This window comes from Monodon monoceros, unplaced genomic scaffold, assembly GCF_005190385.1.
Source record: "Monodon monoceros isolate NGI ecotype Baffin Bay Population unplaced genomic scaffold, NGI_Narwhal_1 Super_Scaffold_8, whole genome shotgun sequence".
Lineage (NCBI taxonomy): Eukaryota > Metazoa > Chordata > Mammalia > Artiodactyla > Monodontidae > Monodon > Monodon monoceros.
This window is the reverse complement of record NW_021703785.1, coordinates 69,956,729-69,975,175: the sequence shown is the minus strand read 5'-3', so window position 1 is coordinate 69,975,175 and position 18,447 is coordinate 69,956,729. Positions and strand designations below refer to the sequence as shown.

The 18,447-nt window shown below is 48.9% G+C and overlaps 2 protein-coding genes across 4 annotated transcripts in view; both read right to left on the bottom strand.

Annotated features, from left to right (window-relative positions):
- Positions 1 to 1,655: 1,655 nt before the first annotated feature.
- URAD (ureidoimidazoline (2-oxo-4-hydroxy-4-carboxy-5-) decarboxylase) lies at positions 1,656 to 10,206 on the bottom strand. Its single transcript, XM_029209796.1, is given in 3 exon segments — positions 1,656 to 2,710; positions 9,916 to 9,991; positions 9,994 to 10,206. Coding segments are annotated over 3 exon segments (522 nt in total). The 5' UTR covers positions 10,093 to 10,206; the 3' UTR covers positions 1,656 to 2,363.
- A 2,743-nt stretch (positions 10,207 to 12,949) lies between these two features.
- Positions 12,950 to 18,447, bottom strand: part of FLT3 (fms related tyrosine kinase 3) — an 80,687-nt gene continuing 75,189 nt past the window's right edge. Inside the window, exon 25 of one of the 3 annotated variants that reach the window (XM_029210275.1) lies at positions 12,950 to 13,041. Coding sequence is in view for 2 of the 3 variants with exons in the window: in XM_029210273.1 (XP_029066106.1) it covers positions 18,129 to 18,251 (123 nt within the window). In the remaining variant the exon portion in view is untranslated. Of the gene's footprint in view, positions 13,042 to 17,687; positions 18,252 to 18,447 lie in introns of those variants that run through there. The other 2 variants (XM_029210273.1, XM_029210276.1) reach the window with 2 other exon arrangements.

Sequence of the window (18,447 nt, the reverse complement as noted above, 5' to 3'; positions counted from 1 at the left end):
CTTCTGCGCCCCCTCCCCCGACATCTCTGGGCGCGCTCCGGGCCACCCCGCCGCCCAGGCTGGCGCGCACGCTGAGGTCCGAGTCCGCGGTCGCGGTCCCCGCTCGTCGGGGTTTGTCTCCCGCGTCCTGCGCACCGGAGCGCGGAAACCAGAAGACGTCTCCGAGGCCGGCACAAGCCCAGGACGAGTCACTGTTTGAGCAAAGATGTGGCAGGAAACAAACTGCCCTGCCAAACCTCGGCAGCCTCAGGTTACCCGCCTGCAGGAGGGCCGGCCTGGCCTCTCTGCTCCTACCGAGAAGAAAGCAGCAGCCCCCGGGGGCTTTTGCCAGGGTCTTCCCCGCCGGCGCCCACGTCTGCGTCCCGCGCCCTCCCGCCCGCGCGGCTGCGAGCGCTCGGGGCTTTGGAAGAGGCACTCCCCCTTCTCCCCCAGATCCTTTGAAGGGGCGGATCTAGCATCTTCCCCCACCCGGATCCCCTCCTGCAGAAATAAACAATTTCACCGACAAGCTTTGAGCCCTTGAAAGGTAACTGTGTAACTGGAGACACAGATCGTGCCTTGAGAGGGCCAGATCACATCCCCTCTCGTTCTAAAAATACGGCTGAGAATCTTGCCTTGGGGAGCCCTGCCTATCTTAGCTTGAGCATATTCACATAAAGAGCTCAGACTCTGCATTTTGGCTCCATCTGTCTGAGAGCTGGACTCACCCCAGGGCTGGGCAAGGTACCTTCAATATAGTGTATTATTCTCAGTCTCAGGCCCAGCCCTTGGCGCTTGTATCCTGGACCAGAAAACCCTCTTCGCCAAGCAGCAGGTTTCTTGCATGTGTCAGGAAAGCCCCCAAGTCACCCTGGCTGGAGGGAGGTCAGCGTCTAGCCCCAGGCCCAAGGGCCCCAACTTTGCCTCCAGGTCCTTTGTGATGTGCACCTGGTGCTCCTACATCCAGAGCGCTCTGGCACCCGCCCGCCCTTGGCAGGGGAGGCCCTGGAGTTGTTCTACAGGTTCGGTGGGGTCACAGCTCACTTCCTGGCTCCCCTACCTACCACGCTGACCACCAGCCTCTGGCCTTCACCCTCACCACTAGCGGGCAACGTCTGTAAGATGGCAAAGGGGAGTGGGTTTCCGTGATTAAAATCCCTGTCCTACCACAGTGGCTTCTCTCTGTGGAATTCAGCCCCCAACCAAGGGTGCGGCCACACCACTTTTTATGGAAAGGTTTTCTTGCTGCTGTGTCCCTCAGACCTGGGCTGGTCACTAATGGAGGTTCTTGTCTTCAAAAGGGCCAGCTCTGCCTCCACGTCTTACCCCGTCTGTGGTGAGGAGGACGGTATGGCTTGTTTCTCCTTTGCCAACAGAAGCCTACAGAGTATTTGTCGGGGTTCGTTAGACCTTCCAGTGCAAATGGCTGTCTGGCTGGGGGGTGGGAGAGAAACGTGGTGGGCTCCTCCTATGTGAGTGGACTTTCTGGCCACCAGTGCAGAGCTGCCCAGTCTGGCCTCCTTTGGCCAGAAAGCTTTCTATGGACACAGATCTTCCCTCATCAACCGCATTATCAGTGCTATAGGGTCCCATCTTCATGGGGGGGGGTGCGGATATCCAGCACTACTCAATGAGTGTTATTCAATTATTTTAAAAATTATGTTTAATGACTTATGGTTTCCAGGGACTCTGACAAACCAGCTCTCCTGGGCCCACCCCCGGGAGAGACGGGAGGCCGCTGGCCCTGACCTTCAGGCCCGTCCATCCTAGAGAGCCCCGCTCCCAGCCTTCTCTGCTCCACGGGGCGCCTCCGCAATACCGGCCCCTGCGGGGCTCTCTCCTGCCCACCGTCCCCGCGCACGCTGCTTCCCCGGCGCTTTGCTGTCCCAGCTCTGGCTCCCGTTCGTGTCCCAGAGCCAGAGAGGCGCTTCCACTCACATGTAAATATCGCGTGCAGCAACTAAGGTGGGAGAAGAAAAAAGAAACAGACAAACCGCTGCGGAATAAAAGCTTCCTTTTCCGTTCGTTTTGCTTTGCGCCTGGGGTTTGGCAGGAGAGGGTGGGGAGCCAGAGAGAGCTCGATTAGCGCCCTGGAATCCGCAAAAGTTGGTGTCAGCGGGCCGCTAAGGGAGTGAAGAATTGGAGCAGTGAGCTGGATAAATCGGGAGCAGCGCGGGGAGCGGGGGCCGAAAAGCACGCAACTATCTATTTTGGCAAAGCGTGAGCATGCGGGTAGGTGGACAAAAGGGCTTATTATTCGTAAGGCTGCCTCGGTTCTCCCCGGCCTTTGTGCGCGGGTGTGGACGCTGTTCCAAGCGCAGCGCGCGCGCCCGCGGCCCTCGCGCGTCACGACGTGCGTCCCGGGTCGCTGGCTGGCGCGGCCGCTACGATTCGGTGGCGTGGCTCCCGAGGAGGTCGGCGAGACGCCGGCGGCCGATCTTCTTCACCTCGCCCAGTGCGGTGTTCAGCTCCTGCGGGGGTGGGCAGTGCAGCCGGCGCGCCCGCTCGCGGGGCACCGCAGCCCGGTCGCTGAGGCGCGCGGCGAGCGCAAAGGGGAAGCCGGAGCGCGCGCGGTACTGCGCGTTGAGCTCGGCCAGCCAGAGCCGCTCGGCCGCGCCCAGGCTCGTGTGGCCCGCGGCGCTCTGCTCCCGCTGCGACTCGGCGCTGAGCTCGCCCCGCTGCAGCTCGCGGCCCGCCAGGTCCGGGTGGCAGCGCAGGACGCCCTCCTGGCCTGCGGAGAAGCACAGACACGCGGCGGGAGCGCGCTACTGCGCCCCGAGGGGTTTCCGAGGGAAGCAGGGTCCCAGGACGTGAGGAGGGGCAACTAGGGGTGTCAGGAGGCTCGGGGGGCCCTCGGGGGCCCCCCCCGCACCCGTCCCTCCAGCCCATCCCAAACCTCGCGCCCCTCCATCCCCGCTTCAATCGGCCTCGGCCAGGACCCAGGGGCGGGGCGGTAAGTGACAAGTTTGTCCTTTGAGACCTTGGAGCGAGAAGAGCGTTGGGGAGAGGCCGCAGAGGCTCGGAATTTACGACTTGCTCGGGAGGGAGCAGGGACGCGATAAGGAAGCCCGAGCGTTTCGTATCTTTTCAAAGTCCTTTGCTCTCAGGGGGGCTTTGATGTCGCAGAGGGCCGGACACAAGGGCCTGAAGACTTCCTGCCAAAGCCACGGAATGGGTTTCGCTCTGTTCCAAAGGAGAAGGGCGGGGACGGTCCATGGGAGTAACGTCCGTGGGACTTGGCGAATAAATGCCCAGGAATTGTGACCCTAAGTGTGAGCTCTGGGATTCTGGAATCAGGCATCCAAAGAGCTTTGCAGAGGATTAACTGCAAAGAAACCCATTTCCAGCCGAATTCTACGGCCCTTTGAATGAAAGGGGCTTTCCCCTTTTAGGAAAATAGCACCCACTCACCACGCACCGTTTCTGAGGCTCATTTCCCTTCTCCCACTGTAAATCTCAAAGAGCTTTCAGAGAATAACATTTCCTCGGAAGAGAGCTTCTCCTAACATTGGCCTAAAACTGGAAACCCCTGGTGTGATACCTGGGATTTCAAGTCCTAATCCACCGGGGTTTTCCTGAGTCCCGGTCAATCATTTTGCTTAGCTCTCTGAAGAGAGAATTGGAATTCTTGGGGCTGGGCAAGGTCTCAGGTATGGTAAGCAGGGAGCCGGATCTGTACAGGGGGGCTGATGATACCTGACTTGCTGAGTAGTGGTGAGGATTAGAGACAATTCATTTACCCAAACAGCACCTAATGCTAGCAAATGTTCAATAAACAGCCATATTATGTGTCCTAGTAAACTCAGTGTAACTGGGCTGCGATGTGGCTGGAAGCATCTGACCCTGGGGCTAGGGACAGGCTTGGGGCTCCACTAGAAAAGGAGATCATTAACCCTCCCTTTAATTATGGTATAAACTTCCCCTGCTTAAATCTTACAGTTTCTGCACAGTTAAAGGACGATTGAGATTGTGCCATCTAATCGTGGACCAATGTCCTGAGAGGTGGGAGAACTGGGGGGGGGGGAACATCTACACTGAAGAGAGGATTCAAGGGAGACTCAGAAAGGGGTAGGTGACCTTTCCAAGGTCACTGAGCCAGGAGCTGCCCGCCCAGGATCCTGGGCTCAAAACCACTGGCTTCGGGGCACTGGCTGCCCCCTCAAGGTTAAGGGGAGTTGAAAACGAAACTCATGTCACCAATAATCCCATCTCTGTAACACCACCGTTTTAGAACCCCTCTCCTGGGCCCTGTCCCTGGGGCACTGCAAAGGTGAAGTGGTTGCTTCCCACTTCCCACGTCCAGCGGATCCGGGGGGGGTGCGAAAATGTAGGTGATAAATTCCCTGCCTTGGGGGCCCCCAGCCCTGGGCCGGGAGGTGGCTGTGCCGGGCTGCTTCCCAGGCCTGAGGCCAAGCGGCACCCGAATCCGATCCGAACCCACCCAGCCGGGACCGCGAAAATGGGCGGCGGCGGGGTCCTGGGCAGGCGAGTCCTGGGCGGCTCCTAGGCCGGAACCGCAGGCCCGCCCCGCGCCTCCTCCTTACTTATTCAGATTTTCAAAGACGCCTCGAGGTGAGGAGGTGAGGGGCCCGAGACCCCGCCTTCTCACAGGCCTCCCTCTCTCGGCTTCCCTTCCTCGTTTCTTACTCTGCAGAGGCCCAGCTCCAGCGTGGAGGATGCGGTTATCCACCGGAGGGCCCGGCAGGGGTGGGGTCTGTCCCCTGGCCGCCCCTACCAGACCCTCCTTTCCAGCGTGAGGCAGGGCCGCCAGCACCCCGGCCCTGGCACCCCGCTTCTCACTCGGCTGGGCTTGTCTCCCCTCTTGAAAACGTCACCTGGGGTTAATGTTTGCCCAGGATTAAGCATGTGTTTTCCACTGTTTGAGGGAGAAGAGGGGGAAGAGGAAAGAAAGGAGGCTGAGAAGACAAAGCCAAGAGAAGAAGAAAAGAGACTAGAAAAGAGGATTTACAGACAGACACACACACACACAGCCCTCAGCTGCAGATAAAAGGAGATGGTGGGAGTCAGGCAGGGAGTGGTAGCTCCGCAGAAATAGAACCTGACCTCATTCAGCCAAAGACTCCATCTTTATTGCCCCAAATCACTGACCCCTGAGTCCTGCCCAGGAGGGCACTGGCACAGCCGCACTGGCCTGCGGCACAGCCCTGGTTCCCTCCCAGCGCTGCATCCCCCAGGCACTCCCAGCCGTGGCCTTAAACCCTAGTAGGAGGCTGGAGACCTCACCTGGGTACTTGCCACCTCGCTGCCTCAGTCCTGTGGTCCTTCCACCTGGAAAGCCTAAGCCTAGCCGGGTTTGGTCAGTGGCCCGTGCTTCACGGCCTCTCAGTGCTGCCTTTTCTTTGGTCCCTCCTAAAGTCTGAGACGGTACTGCCTCTGCCATTGGTGTGCCACGTCTGGAGATGCAGGTGTGGACATGCGTTATTTGCTGTGACCACAAACCATGAATCTTTGCACCTCGAAGAGTTCCCGGCACAGAGCGGACACTCCTTGCTTCAACAGGAGAGAACAGGGCAGACAGTGGCGGCCACTGAAGCGTAGATGGTTGGCCTGGAAGCCTATCACGGTCCGCCAGGATCCCCACACTGTACCAACTGGTGTGTTCTCCCTCCTGGTGCAATGGATCGTCTGGACCAATCGCTCCACTTGTGTTCCTGGACCCAGCCCCTCCTTCCCTCTCAAAGGTTACAATTTCAAACATCGGTCCCACCACTGCCTTGTCCTGATCAGCGCACAAACACTCCCTAGAGCCACTCACTCCATAAACAAAAGTAAAACCCTCCCTTGATTCCCCGTTGTTCCTCTAGTTCCTCCCTGCGTCCCTGCTCTTTCTTACAGCAAAACTCCTTGAAGGAACTGTCTCCTCAGCATCTCCACTTCCTCGCCTCCCTTCACCCCATCAAGCTTCCAGCCCCACGGCTTGCTCAGGCCAGTGACCAGCGCTCTGTCCTCTCCTCTCTCAGCCTCTTGGGAGCATGTCACATGGTTGGCCCTCTCTCCTTGGAAGATGACCATCGCTTACCTACTCTCGTCACTGGTCCTTGCTCTGCCAGACCACTAACACCGAAGTACCCCAGGACTCAGTACTCACATCTCTTCCCTTCTGCATTCACACGGATGCCCCGGGTGTTCTCATCTAGTCCCATAGCTTTAACTGCCATCAGTTCTCTCACGACACCCAGATCTAGTCCAGTCCACAGCTTTCCACTGAGTCCCTTTGTTATGAGCCAACTGGACGCTCAATATTTTAATCTGGGTGATGACTAGGCATCTCAGACCTACCAAGCTCCCATCCTCCATCCTGTCCTCTCAATTCCGAACCTCTAATTGTAGAAAACAGAGCACCACCCACTCAGTTGCTCAGATTAAAAACGGAGGACTTATCCTTAATTTCTCTTTGTTTCTGACCTGCCTTCCCCCAACAAATCCATCAAAAACACCTGTTGGCTCTAACTAAAATCTATCCTGAGAATCCAGCCACATCTCTTCATCTCTCCTGCTCCAACCCTAGTTCACCCGACCATCACCTCTCACTTTTACTGCTACCGCGGTCCCTCTGCCTGACCCCTCTTTCCTCCTGTCCCTCCACTCTCCACCATTCTCCAACCACCTTGGTCTTTCCGTGCCCCCCAAATGTCAAAAGTCTCAAGTTCCTTGTGTCAGGGAGGCCTTGTCCTAGATCTTCCACAGCTTCCCTCTCAACTTTTGGTTTTAAACTCAAATATCACTTCCTAAGAAAGACCTCTTTTATTACACATTTTCCACCCTATTACAAATTTTCTTCTAATAGTTTCTAGAATTGAAATGATCTTATTAATTTATGTTAATCCTGTGTCACTTCACTAGAATGTAAGCTCACTGAAGGCGGGGACTTGTCTTGTTCAAGGCTCTATCCCCAGTGCCTGCGACAATTCCTCGAGCATAGCAGCCGTTCAGTAAGTGTTTACTGACTGACACATCACTCTGGGGAAGGAGTGTTATGTATTCTTTGAGCGAACAAACACATTTTGATAGCCTCATCTAAATACCTTATAGCCTACATTTAAGGAAATTATTAGTATCCGACTCTTTGATTCTTCCAACAACTGTGTTCTGAAATAAGTATTAAATAACGAATTATGGCATTACTGCAATTCTGAAACGCCACAAAGAGGTGCATGATTAACTCTGTTATGAGAGTGTTATTTGCTCTTTGATTTTTAACACAAATCAGTATTGCATCGGTTCGTCATTAGCCGTGTGTGTGTGTGTGTGTGTGTGTGTGTGTGTGTGTGTGTACTTTCTTCCCTTTACTATGCCATTCCTCTGGCTTGGGAATTAGGAATTGATTGGCTTGAAAGGGTACTTTGCCAAGCAGTGCTGGAGCTAAATATTAGTCCTGGACTGCCACCTACTGGTCGATAATCATCATAGCGTCTCCTAAATGGATTGTCGACCTTAGCTTCCTCTAGAAAGGATTTCCAGTTTTCTTTTAATGGTAGAGGGTTCTCTTGGATCATCTAAAACAAGTCCCTGACCAGTTAGATCATCATATCCTGAATATCTCTTTAAGGTCCCTTTTAGTTTTAGGATTCAAAGACTCTATTACACCCAGTTTGTTGCTTACTATTCCAGGAGTAAAGCTAGACTATGCAGTGAATCCCATTTTGCTTGATTCTTTAAAACACCAGAGAGTGTCCTGGTGTTCTAGTGGTTGGGGTTTGGCGCTTTCGCTGCCATGGCCGCGGTTCAATCCCTGGTTGGGGAACTGGGATCCCACAAGCCTCGCAGCGTGGCCGGGGGCTGGGAAAAAAAAAGGATAAAAAGTAAAAAGCAAAAAAAAGTCTGGGACATCAAGCATTAATGTTAATTGAATAACTCAGTGAATGAATAAATACAACCCCTAGAAACTGTTTCTAGATTTTGCTTTTGATTCTCTGGAAAATCCTTCAAAAGCTGTTGGGTTGAGCGTCAGGGTTTGAATCCCAGTTCTGCCACTTTCTAGCTGTGTCCTTGATCAAGTTACTTAATCTCTCTGTGCCTGAGTTTTCTTATCTGTAAAAGGGGGATAATAATGATAATCCTTGTTTTATAGGATTATTATGAGGATTAAATGAGTTAAATGCGAGGTGTTTGGAAGGGTGACTGAAACAGCAAGAGTAAGGGTTAAATGCAGTTTAGTGGTTGTTATTATTATTTCTACTGCTAGTGTCATCTGTCTAATGCCATGAAGGTGATTAGATACGGGGCAAGGTGATTAGAGACAGACTGTGCTCCCAGCTGCCTGAGGCAAGTGGGGACGCCAGCCTAGGGCTGAGAAGCGGGCTCGACCAGCAGGGAGGTCCCACCAAAGACCTGTGTCAAGTGTAGACGCAAACAAACACCCAGGTGGTCCAAACTCCCTCCAGTTATTTTGTCCCACTGACCTGCCACTAAAGTCACCCCAGTTAAAATGTGTGGGGAAGGGGTAATACCAAGATTGATCATCTTTCAAAATCCTCTTAAGAACAATTTCATTCATTCACTCAGCAAACCTTTATCAAGTCCCAACATCCTCTCCTCGGGGTGGTGTGGGATTCTGACACTGGTCAGGATTCAGAGGTTCCCTAGTGTCTGAGGCCAATGGGGCAGCTGAGGGTTTGGCTTCAGAGAGGCCCTGAGAAGTGCGTGAGGATCAACAGGGCGCCCACTTTCCTGTCAGCTTGATTTTATCCCCCTAGCCTCCCCTCATCCTATATGTGCCTACAGTGAATTAAAATGAGTTCCTTATTTGGGAGAATCCCCTGACAACTAGAAACCATGCCAGGTGTCCAAGCCCTGGGCGCACAGGTGAGGAGTGTTTGGAAAAGAAGAGACATTGCTTCTCTCTCAGCCCAGATCCCTGTGGAAGCCCCTCTGTGAAGGCAGCCCGTCCCCTCGAGGTCCCCTCAGCCCATCCAGGCTTCTCCAAGGACCGTGAAGACAGCCCAGGAGGCAGCCTCGGCTCCTAACATCCGGCCTCTGAACGAGGCCGTGTGCCCTTCTGAGTCACCTGGGGTTGGCCTGACCCTAAACTTCCTCATCTCCCCACTCCACACCCACAAGTGCCTCCTTTTCTCTCTCTACCCAAAGGACAGCAGCAATGTCTTTCCCCTTCTGCAGAGGGAGTCCTTCAGATTTTTGTCTTTTCCCCCCCTCACTCCCCCAGGGAGTTGCTGATCTGAGGCAGTTTACTTTCTTCCGCCATCTGGTCCAAACCGGCCCTTGCTGGTAAAAATGTCAGCCGTTTGCTCTTTCCCCTGGGCTGCTGAGATAGCCTGATATGGAGCTGTCTTCTCTGTTGCATACAGGACATTCCCAAAGCGAACACACGGCCGAGAGGGTGGGCCCCCAGCCTGACCTTTGGCCCCTGAGCCGCTGCGAGGCCTGAGGAGGCCACTGCCTGTCCCTCTTTCCTGGTAACCCCGTAGCTTTAGTATTTAACAGCCATGTTCCCTCAGCCAACGAACGTTCTTTCACTCCAGTTTCCGCTTAACACTGCAAAGACTTGATTCTCAGAGTCTGAAGGAACTTACTGACCCTTACAGCAAAGAGAGCTAAATATATATACCAGTGATAAGCAACTGGGCTCAAATATCTAAAATTATTTTGATAACAAAAAAGAAACCGACTCACAGGTCAGAGAACAAACTAGTGGTTACCATTGTGGGAGGGGAATATAGGGTGAGTGGGGGAGGTACAAACTATTGGGGGTAAGATAGGATCAAGGATGTAGTGTACAACACGGGGAACACAGCCAATATTCTCTAATAAAATGGAAAGTAACCTTTAAAAACTATTAAAAATTTTAAATTAAAAACTAAAAAAATGCCACATGACCGCCCCCCCCCCGATTTTTTTTGATAAGCATATCTGAAATCCCTCTGTTGAGAACCTCAGTGTCTAACACCAAAGCCTTACCTGACTGTGGAAGAGCATCAGTAAAGGCAAAAAAGTGCTGCTCTAAATCTTCCAAGTCAGAGAATGGGCGCTGGGACCGAACACGGCGGGGGCAATCAGAGGACATCTCTCGGTGACACTCCCAAACACATCCACAAATTCTCCAAAGTCCATGGAGTTGACCTTCTCAATGTCCATCGCCTGTGTTCCACTGGCGGCAGCAGGACCTGGGCTCCCCTCCGGGTGAGTGAGAGACGCGTCTCTGCTCGCCGAGTTATATTTGCTGAATGCATAGGCTTGTTTTTTATGCAACACCAGCTTGGCATGTTTTAAATGCCTCTGGGAGAAGCCAATCCAGAGTACTTGTGCAATCAACAAACACAGGCTTAAGGTCTAATCCAGGGAGCAGAGGTCTTGTAAAGGGGTAAGGCTATCCAACCAAACTCTTCCCACCATCGAAGCCGGCAGGGGCCATATTCACTCACAGTGCTCAAGCTCGATAGACTTTTTGTGCCATTAGCATTTTCATGTCAATGTTGTCCCAGGGAAGTTTTCCCTGGTAACCCAGGCAGGTCACAAGTCGACCTGCTGGAAATTCCATGTCCCGTCTTGTTGCTACTGCTGTGGAGAACAGGTAGTATGTTTTACTCTTTCTCTGCATTTCAAATGCTTCACACAATAAGTATCTAATAAACTCTCACTCAACAAGAAGCAGTGTCTAAGGAATCATTCTGCCCCATTCTCAGTTGTCGCCCAGACACTGTTATGTGTTATTTTCTTCCTGAATATATCTATCCTTATCTGAAATCCCCTTGCTTATTCTATTTATTTTCGTATCACCTCTCAGCCACAGTGAATTCTACGAGCCTGGAGACAGTGTGTCTGGTTTGCTTGTGTCCTGGGTGCCAAGAACCGAGACCTCAGGAGGCATGTAATAAACACCGTGGGGTGAATTAGTTGACCAGATGACCACATAGATTAAATTTCTCACCCTGATACCTTTTATGTATACTCAAAACAAAAATCCTGTGGAAGAAGACATAGAGAACATAGATATTTGTGGTTGCCAAGGCGCAGGGGGTGGAGGAAGGAAAAACTGGGTGTTTGGGGTCAGAAGATGTAAACTATTATATATGGAATGGGATAAACAACAAGGTCCTACTGTAGAGCACAGGGAACTATATTCAATATCTTGTGACAAACCATCATGGAAAAGAATATGAAAAAGAATAGATATATACATGTAACTGAATAACTTTGCTGTACACCTGAAACCAACACAACATTGTAAATTAACTACACTTCAATTAAAAAAATAAAATTAAAAAATACTGTGGAAGATAAAGTCAAAGGAAAGGGGGGGTCAGAATTTTAAAATATAAAGATATTGCTGCTCTTTCCCTGTAGAACTGAAAATGCAAACATATTTCCAAAAGTCATGCTAACTCCACATTGGCTTTCATCTGAATCAAAATTCAATGAGAGGATTTACAATAGCCAGGACATGGAAGCAACCTAAGTGTCCATCGACAGGTGAATGGATAAAGAAGATGTGGCACATATATACAATGGAATATTACTCAGCCATAAAGAGAAACGAAATTGAGTTATTTGTAGTGAGGTGGATGGACCTAGAGTCTGTCATACAGAGTGAAGTTAAGTCAGAAAGAGAAAAAACAAATACCGTATGCTAACACATATATATGAAATCTTAAAAAAAAAATGGTTCTGAAGAAACTAGGGGCAGGACAGGAATAAAGACACAGACGTAGAGAATGGATTTGAGGACACGGGGAGGGGGAAGGGTAAGCTGGGACGAAGTGAGAGAGTGGCATGGGCATATATCCACTACCAAACGTAAAATAGATAGCTAGTGGGAAGCAGCCTCATAGTACAGGGAGATCAGCTCGGTGCTTTGTGACCACCTAGAGGGGTGGGATAGGGAGGGTGGGAGGGAGACGCAAGAGGGAGGGGACATGGGGATGTATGTATGTGTATGGCTGATTCACTTTGTTATAAAGCAGAAACTAACACACCATTGTAGAGCAATTATACTCCAATTAAAAAAAAAAAAGAAAAAAAATTCAATGAGAGGGCAACCACATTAGCATTAATAGATCAGTCACATTGGCCCGCACAGTCTGTGAGAGGCAGGTGACAATCTATCAGCAGCCACAGATTTTGTCCTAACTCTGTGACGTTTCCCATCCCAGGTCTCACCCTGACTGCCTGGGCCAAAGGGTCACGATTGAAGGACTGACAGAAAAGAAGTTGATGAAATTCGCTTTTCAAAGGGGGCCAGAAGTACCACCACTACAGGCCATGTCTTCAAATATGAAAAAAGGTATAGATATCAGATTAACACTTGCACATCGTATACCTCACATAGGTATGTGAAAACACACTGGATCCTGCAGTGTGTTTGCAGTTTCGGGCAAAGAGCCCAGTGTGGAGGACATGGACCCGGGAGAGCGCTGGTCCAGGCTCTGCCACCTACCCACTGGCATTTGTCAAGTTATCGAACTTTTCTGCACCTCAATTTCTTTGTCTGTAACACGGGGCTCAAAAGAGTATTGACCTCATGGGATTTTTACAAAGATGAAATGAATTAATGTACCAAAGTGCTCCTGTTACAAAACACTGCAGAGGTGTCAGCCAATATAACATTGTGTACGATCTCTGCAATGGACCAGCTACAGAGTGTCCTCCTGTTCTCCCTTCTGCCACCAGAATCAACACAGCCCTTTCTCCCTGCAGGTTTCCGCAGACCCAGTTAACAGCCAATATCCACTTCTTCCCCTTCTCCCTCCACCAGCTCCCTCAGCCTCGGTTCATTCCAGCGCTGACCATGCAGCATCGCAATTCAGAACAGAACCGTGGGGAAGAGAAGGCGAGGTCTGTCTAGCCCCTCCCCCTCAGCCTTATTCCCCCCCCTGGTCCCGGGCTCTCGGATGAGCAGTTGAGTGGGAACAGATGGCAGAGCAGAAACCGAGGGAGAAGGGGTCCCGGCTCCACTGCTCTGCGTCCCCTCCCTCTTTGTGCGACCCTTACCTACCTTCTCCTCTTATTCTGCATGTGGACCGTCTCCCTCACCCAAGGCGCTCCAGCCTGGGCCTGGAGCCTGGCGGTTCTCAGTTCCTCTGAGAGCTGCAGGAGAGATAGACATCTGCATTTGCAAGTGGAAACTCCTCTGCTCATGGAAATGCTGATACCACGGTGGGAAGGGCCTTGCCACTGACAGGAGACCAGGAGCCTAACCTTTTATTCTGTGTTATCTATTGCATAACAGTAGGAACTCCAAGTAGCCCACTACTAACAGAGGAACCTTTAAGACACAGAAGGTTAAGGTATTAAATAGTCCTGGATATAGAAGCAACATCCAGCAAAAAAAAACCCTAACTAAAAATTCCTGATGTGGAACCTGGCAAGCCAGGCCACTGAAGCACTCTGGGTCTCAATTAACCCTGTTTGACTCTTCCCCAGTCAAATCAAAGAAATGTAAGGTGGTCAGAGGTCAGGCAATTTCCATCCAAGCAAACCAAGCAAAAAGTTAAGTTACTGGGCTTCCCTGGTGGCGCGGTGGTTGGGAGTCCGCCTGTCCATGCAGGGGACGCGGGTTCGTGCCCCGGTCCGGGAGAATCCCGCGTGCCGCGGAGCGGCTGGGCCTGTGGGACATGGCCATTGAGCCTGCGCGTCCGGAGCCTGTGCTCCGCGGCGGGAGGGGCCACGGCAGTGAGGGGCCCACGTACCGCAAAAAAAAAAAAAAAAAAAAAAGTTACTGAATCATACACTATCAACAGGCAAATTATATGGCATATGAATCATGCATCAATAAAGCTATTGTTTTCTTACGTTAATTGATATAGAGTTGTAGCCTCGTATTTTGTGTTTAACCATACAAGCTATGATTCTTATGTTTTGGCTGCCGAATATATTATATCAGACTCCATTATAATTTTTCTTTTAAGAGACCTTTAGCAGTACATAGAGAAAATTCTTAAATAGGCACAGTCAAATTTTTATTTAGCTTTTTAGGTGAAACATTTCAAGTATCTGCTCCCTTCAACTATAGCCCTTAACTTTTCACAAGCAGAGCTTATGCAGAAGTTTTCTCAATAAGATACCAGGAAGACAAATTGCTTTCCTACACATGCATTTTTAAAATTAATTAATTTATCTATTTTTGGCTGTGTTGTGTCTTCGCTGCTGTGCGTGGACTTCCTCTAGTTGCAGTGTGCAGGCTTCTTGTTGCAGAGCACGGGCTCTAAGCGCTGCAGGCTTCAGCAGTTGTGGCACATGGGCTCAGCTGCTGTGGCTCGTGGGCTCTAGAGCTCAGGCTCAGTAGTTGTGGCGCACGGGCTTAGTTGCTCCGCGGCATGTGGGATCTTCCCGGACCAGGGCTCAAACCTGTGTCCCCTGCATTGGCAGGAGGATTCTTAACCACTGCGCCACCAGGGAAGTCCCTAGACATGCATTTTTAATTTGAAGCAAACTGGGAGTTGGAACTCGTGTGATCTTGCTGTTACCAGACTCATTTCATTGGCTGAGGACTGAGCTAAAGCAAGATGAAGTCCTGGCAGAAGGAGGCCAGAGGGCCGAAGTGGACGGTAAGATGGTGAGGAGGTGGCCAGCATGGGTGACGGGTCAGACCTGCATTTAGTGTCTCCGCGGATCTAAGTAAGTGACTTAATCCTTCTTAGGCTTACGTCTCCGTTTCACCGTTAAACTGCCACAGAACAAGCTCCCACCTCACAATTTGTTAAATGAGAAAATCCATGTGAAGCCTTCAGCACAGCTCTGGAATATAGTGTGTCATCAACAAATCAGCACAATATAAAGAATTCATCCAAGCGAACCTTGAGGACATTATGTTACAAAGAGACATATCCTGCACGATGCCACTTATAGGAAGTACCGAGAGTAGCCAAATTCAGAGAAGCAGAAAGCAGGATGGGCTGCCAGGGGCTGGGGGAGGGGGGAGAGGAAATAGGGAGTTAGTATCTAATGGGGACAGTTTCAGTTGGAGAAGATGAGAACGTTCTGGAGCTGGATGGTGGTGACAGTTGCACAACACTGTGAGTGTGCTTAATGCCACTGAGCTGCACACTGAAACATGGCCAAGATGTGTACACACTACTACATGTAAAACAGATAACGAAGACCTACTCACAGCACAGGGGACTATAGTCAATACCTTGTAATAACCTATAACGGTAAAGAGTCTGGAAAAGAATAGATATACATATATATAACTGACCAAATCACTTTGCTGTACACCTGAAACTAACACAACATTGTTAATCAACTATATCCCAATATATAAAAAAGTTTTTTTAAAAGAGTATATATACATATATATGCAACTGAATCACTTTGCTGTACACCTGAAACTAACACATTGTAAATCAACTATACATCAATTTATAAGGTGGCTAAAGTGATAAATTTTATATTATGTATATTTTAGTGCAAAAAAAATCATCAAAGACTTTTCTGCCTCTTTAATTTGAAATTTAATACACGTTGGGTCTCCAGGAGCTAAAAAGATGTGTTTTTTTTAGGTGATAAGAGCTCCTCCTTTTTTTTCTGTTGCTGATGGTGATTGTGGCACAGACACTGGCAAATGTGAATTCTGATACATCGTTTATGTTTGACAAAACCGACAGTCGGCCTGGCAGGCGAGTTCAGACAAATCTGTTTCTGAGAAGGTCCTTCATGAAGAGCTGAAGAGAGAGAAGCTCGATCAGGAAGGAACACAAGCGGCGGTGGTGGGAGAAGAAGGGCTGCAGCTGTGATAAGAGGTCACCCAGGTATCTCCCTGCTGCAGGCCAGCCCCTCAGGGTGTTTTTCTTAATTCTGAGAATCTCTAGGAAACAGTCTTTGTTTTCAGTATAGGAAGCCAGTCCAGGCTCAGATAACATTAAGCAGAGAAGGTGCTCCAAGAAGCAGCTCCGAAGCGCATTCCCTGCACAGATGCACCGTGTAGAATAAATACCAGGTCCTCGGAAAGAATCTGACCCCAGGCTGCTCCATTACGGTCGGGAATGTGTAAATAATGCACATAAAATGCACTATCATTCCCACGGTTGGTGAATAAATGAATTGATGTTGTCTGCACAGAGGGTTATTTTTCCTTCTAATCAACTGACTGGCCTTTTCTTTAATTCTGCTTCTTACAATTTGTCTGTCCAGGGGCAGGCTGGAGTCCTGGAGTCTGGCTCGGTCATGAAAACAGTGGTCCCAGGGCGCCACCTACTGGCAAGATTCCTACAAGGGCTCGGCGGCAGGGGCTGTCCAGACGGTAGCAGCAACGCTTCTCTAAGATCCGAGCTTGTAAATTGTGTTCTGACACCTTTTTAAAATGTGTAGTTATGTCAGGGACACAACTTGACCCAAACTAAACCTGTTGAAAGAGCTGGGTTTAAAAGGGTCTAGTTTCATTTTCCCTTAGGAGGTTTTTATTTATTTATTTGTTTGGATTTTATTGAAGTGTAGTTGATTTACAATGCTGTGCCAGTTTCTGCTGTACAGCGAAGTGACTCAGTTACACACACACAGACACACAGACACACAGACACACAGACACATACACACACACACACACACACATACACACATACACACATGCACACACATACACACATGCACACACACAACACATACACACACATACACGCATACACACACACACACACACACATATATATACACATATATATACTCTTTTTCATGTTCTCTTCCATTATGGTTTATCACAGGATATTGAATATAGTTCCCTGTGCTCTACAGTAGGACCTTATTGTTCATCCATTCTCTACATAATAGTTTGCATCTGCTAATCCGAAACACCCAATCCTTCCCTCCCTATCTGCTCCCCTGAGAGGATCTTAAATGCCATCCTTCCTTGGATTGGGACTTTGGGATTAGCAGATGCAAACCATTATGTAGAGAATGGATAAACAAGGTCCTACTGTATAGCACAAGGAACTATATTCAATATCCTGTGATAAACCATAGTGGAAAAGAATATGAAAAAGAATGTGTATATATAACTGAATCACTTCGCTGTACAGCAGAAATTAACACAACATTGTAAATCAACTATACTTCAATAAAATAAATTTTAAAAATAAAATAAATGCCATCCCTCCTAAGAAAATATTGCCTTTTAAATATATTTGGTACGTACAAAAATTATGTTATTAAGTATAATACCATGAGGGGGACTTCCCTGGTGGTCCAGTGGTTAAGACTCCGTGCTTCCGATACAGGGGGCACGGGTTCGATCCCAGGTCGGGGAACTAAGATCCCACATGCCTCACGGCACGGCCAAAAAATTAATTAATTAATTAATTTTTAAAAAATAATAATAATACAGTGAGGAACGCCTGTGAACCCATTACACCGCCCAACCCCTAAAACTTCAAATATCATGTGAAAATGAATAAATAGTAGTAATTGTATATTCACAGCTCCGTGTAATATCATGAGTGAATCTTAGCATAATGTTGGTTGTTGTTGTTTTTTTTTTTTTTTAATGAAAGTAGGCTCTGGAAGTCTACACAGTGTATGACACCTTTTTTTGTAAAGCTCATGAACGTCGGCTGTTCTTCACACAGTCTGGGGGCAGGAGTCATGGAGCCTTTCAAAAATATGACAGAGGAATTAGCCATCACCATAGGAGAAATACACACAGGCACAAACAAAACATCTGACATGGTTTCAGTAGGTTCATGACTCCAGTTAAGTCTCACCCTAAATCTACCATGTAAACAATTCAATAACGAACATTTCTATAGTAGAAATTTTATTTCCATTCATAAAATATATCACTAAATAGCTGGAAAAGTTACATATTATTTTAAAACATAGATTTAAAAAATCATATTAGCTTCTCCTTAGCAAAATGCTTTTGTCTTATGTATTTACAAGAATATACTATACTTCAGGTACACAATTTTCACTCAAGCCAGACTGGGAAGGCCTGTGGATGTAGGTAGATGCTCCGATAAAGTTAATTATCAGCTCTTCTTGCCTTGTGCAAAGAATGACTGGATTTTACAAAAGTCCCTTTGGAAACGAGAGTAAATACAGAGAGCTTCTAGAGAAAAGTCCAGCAAAGCAGCAGTTGAGAATATATTTTCATTTAGTGATGAAATTAATCTTGTTTTGGTAATCTACAGCCTGTTTAAGGTAGGCGGGGGGATGATGTCCTTAAAGACTAAATGGTTTCTCTAGGAATCGTCAATGTGAGCCCGTGGAGAGGGTAGCCCTGAGTCCACCGCTCTGCTGTAAGGTCGCCTGTTTTGGTAAACAGAAGGACGTTCCGAAACATGGCCATCCATGTTCTGATACATCTGCATGTGGGAAAGAGACAGGACACTTATTACCATCTGATGAAGACTTACGTGTCACATGCCTACATGGTAATTGTTACTTTTATTATGCATAGATCTTAGAAGATATTCTACATATTGATTGACAAAGCAAATTTCATCCTTTTATTAATGGAGAAATCAAGTCATAGTCAAATATTTTATTTCCTTATTGTTT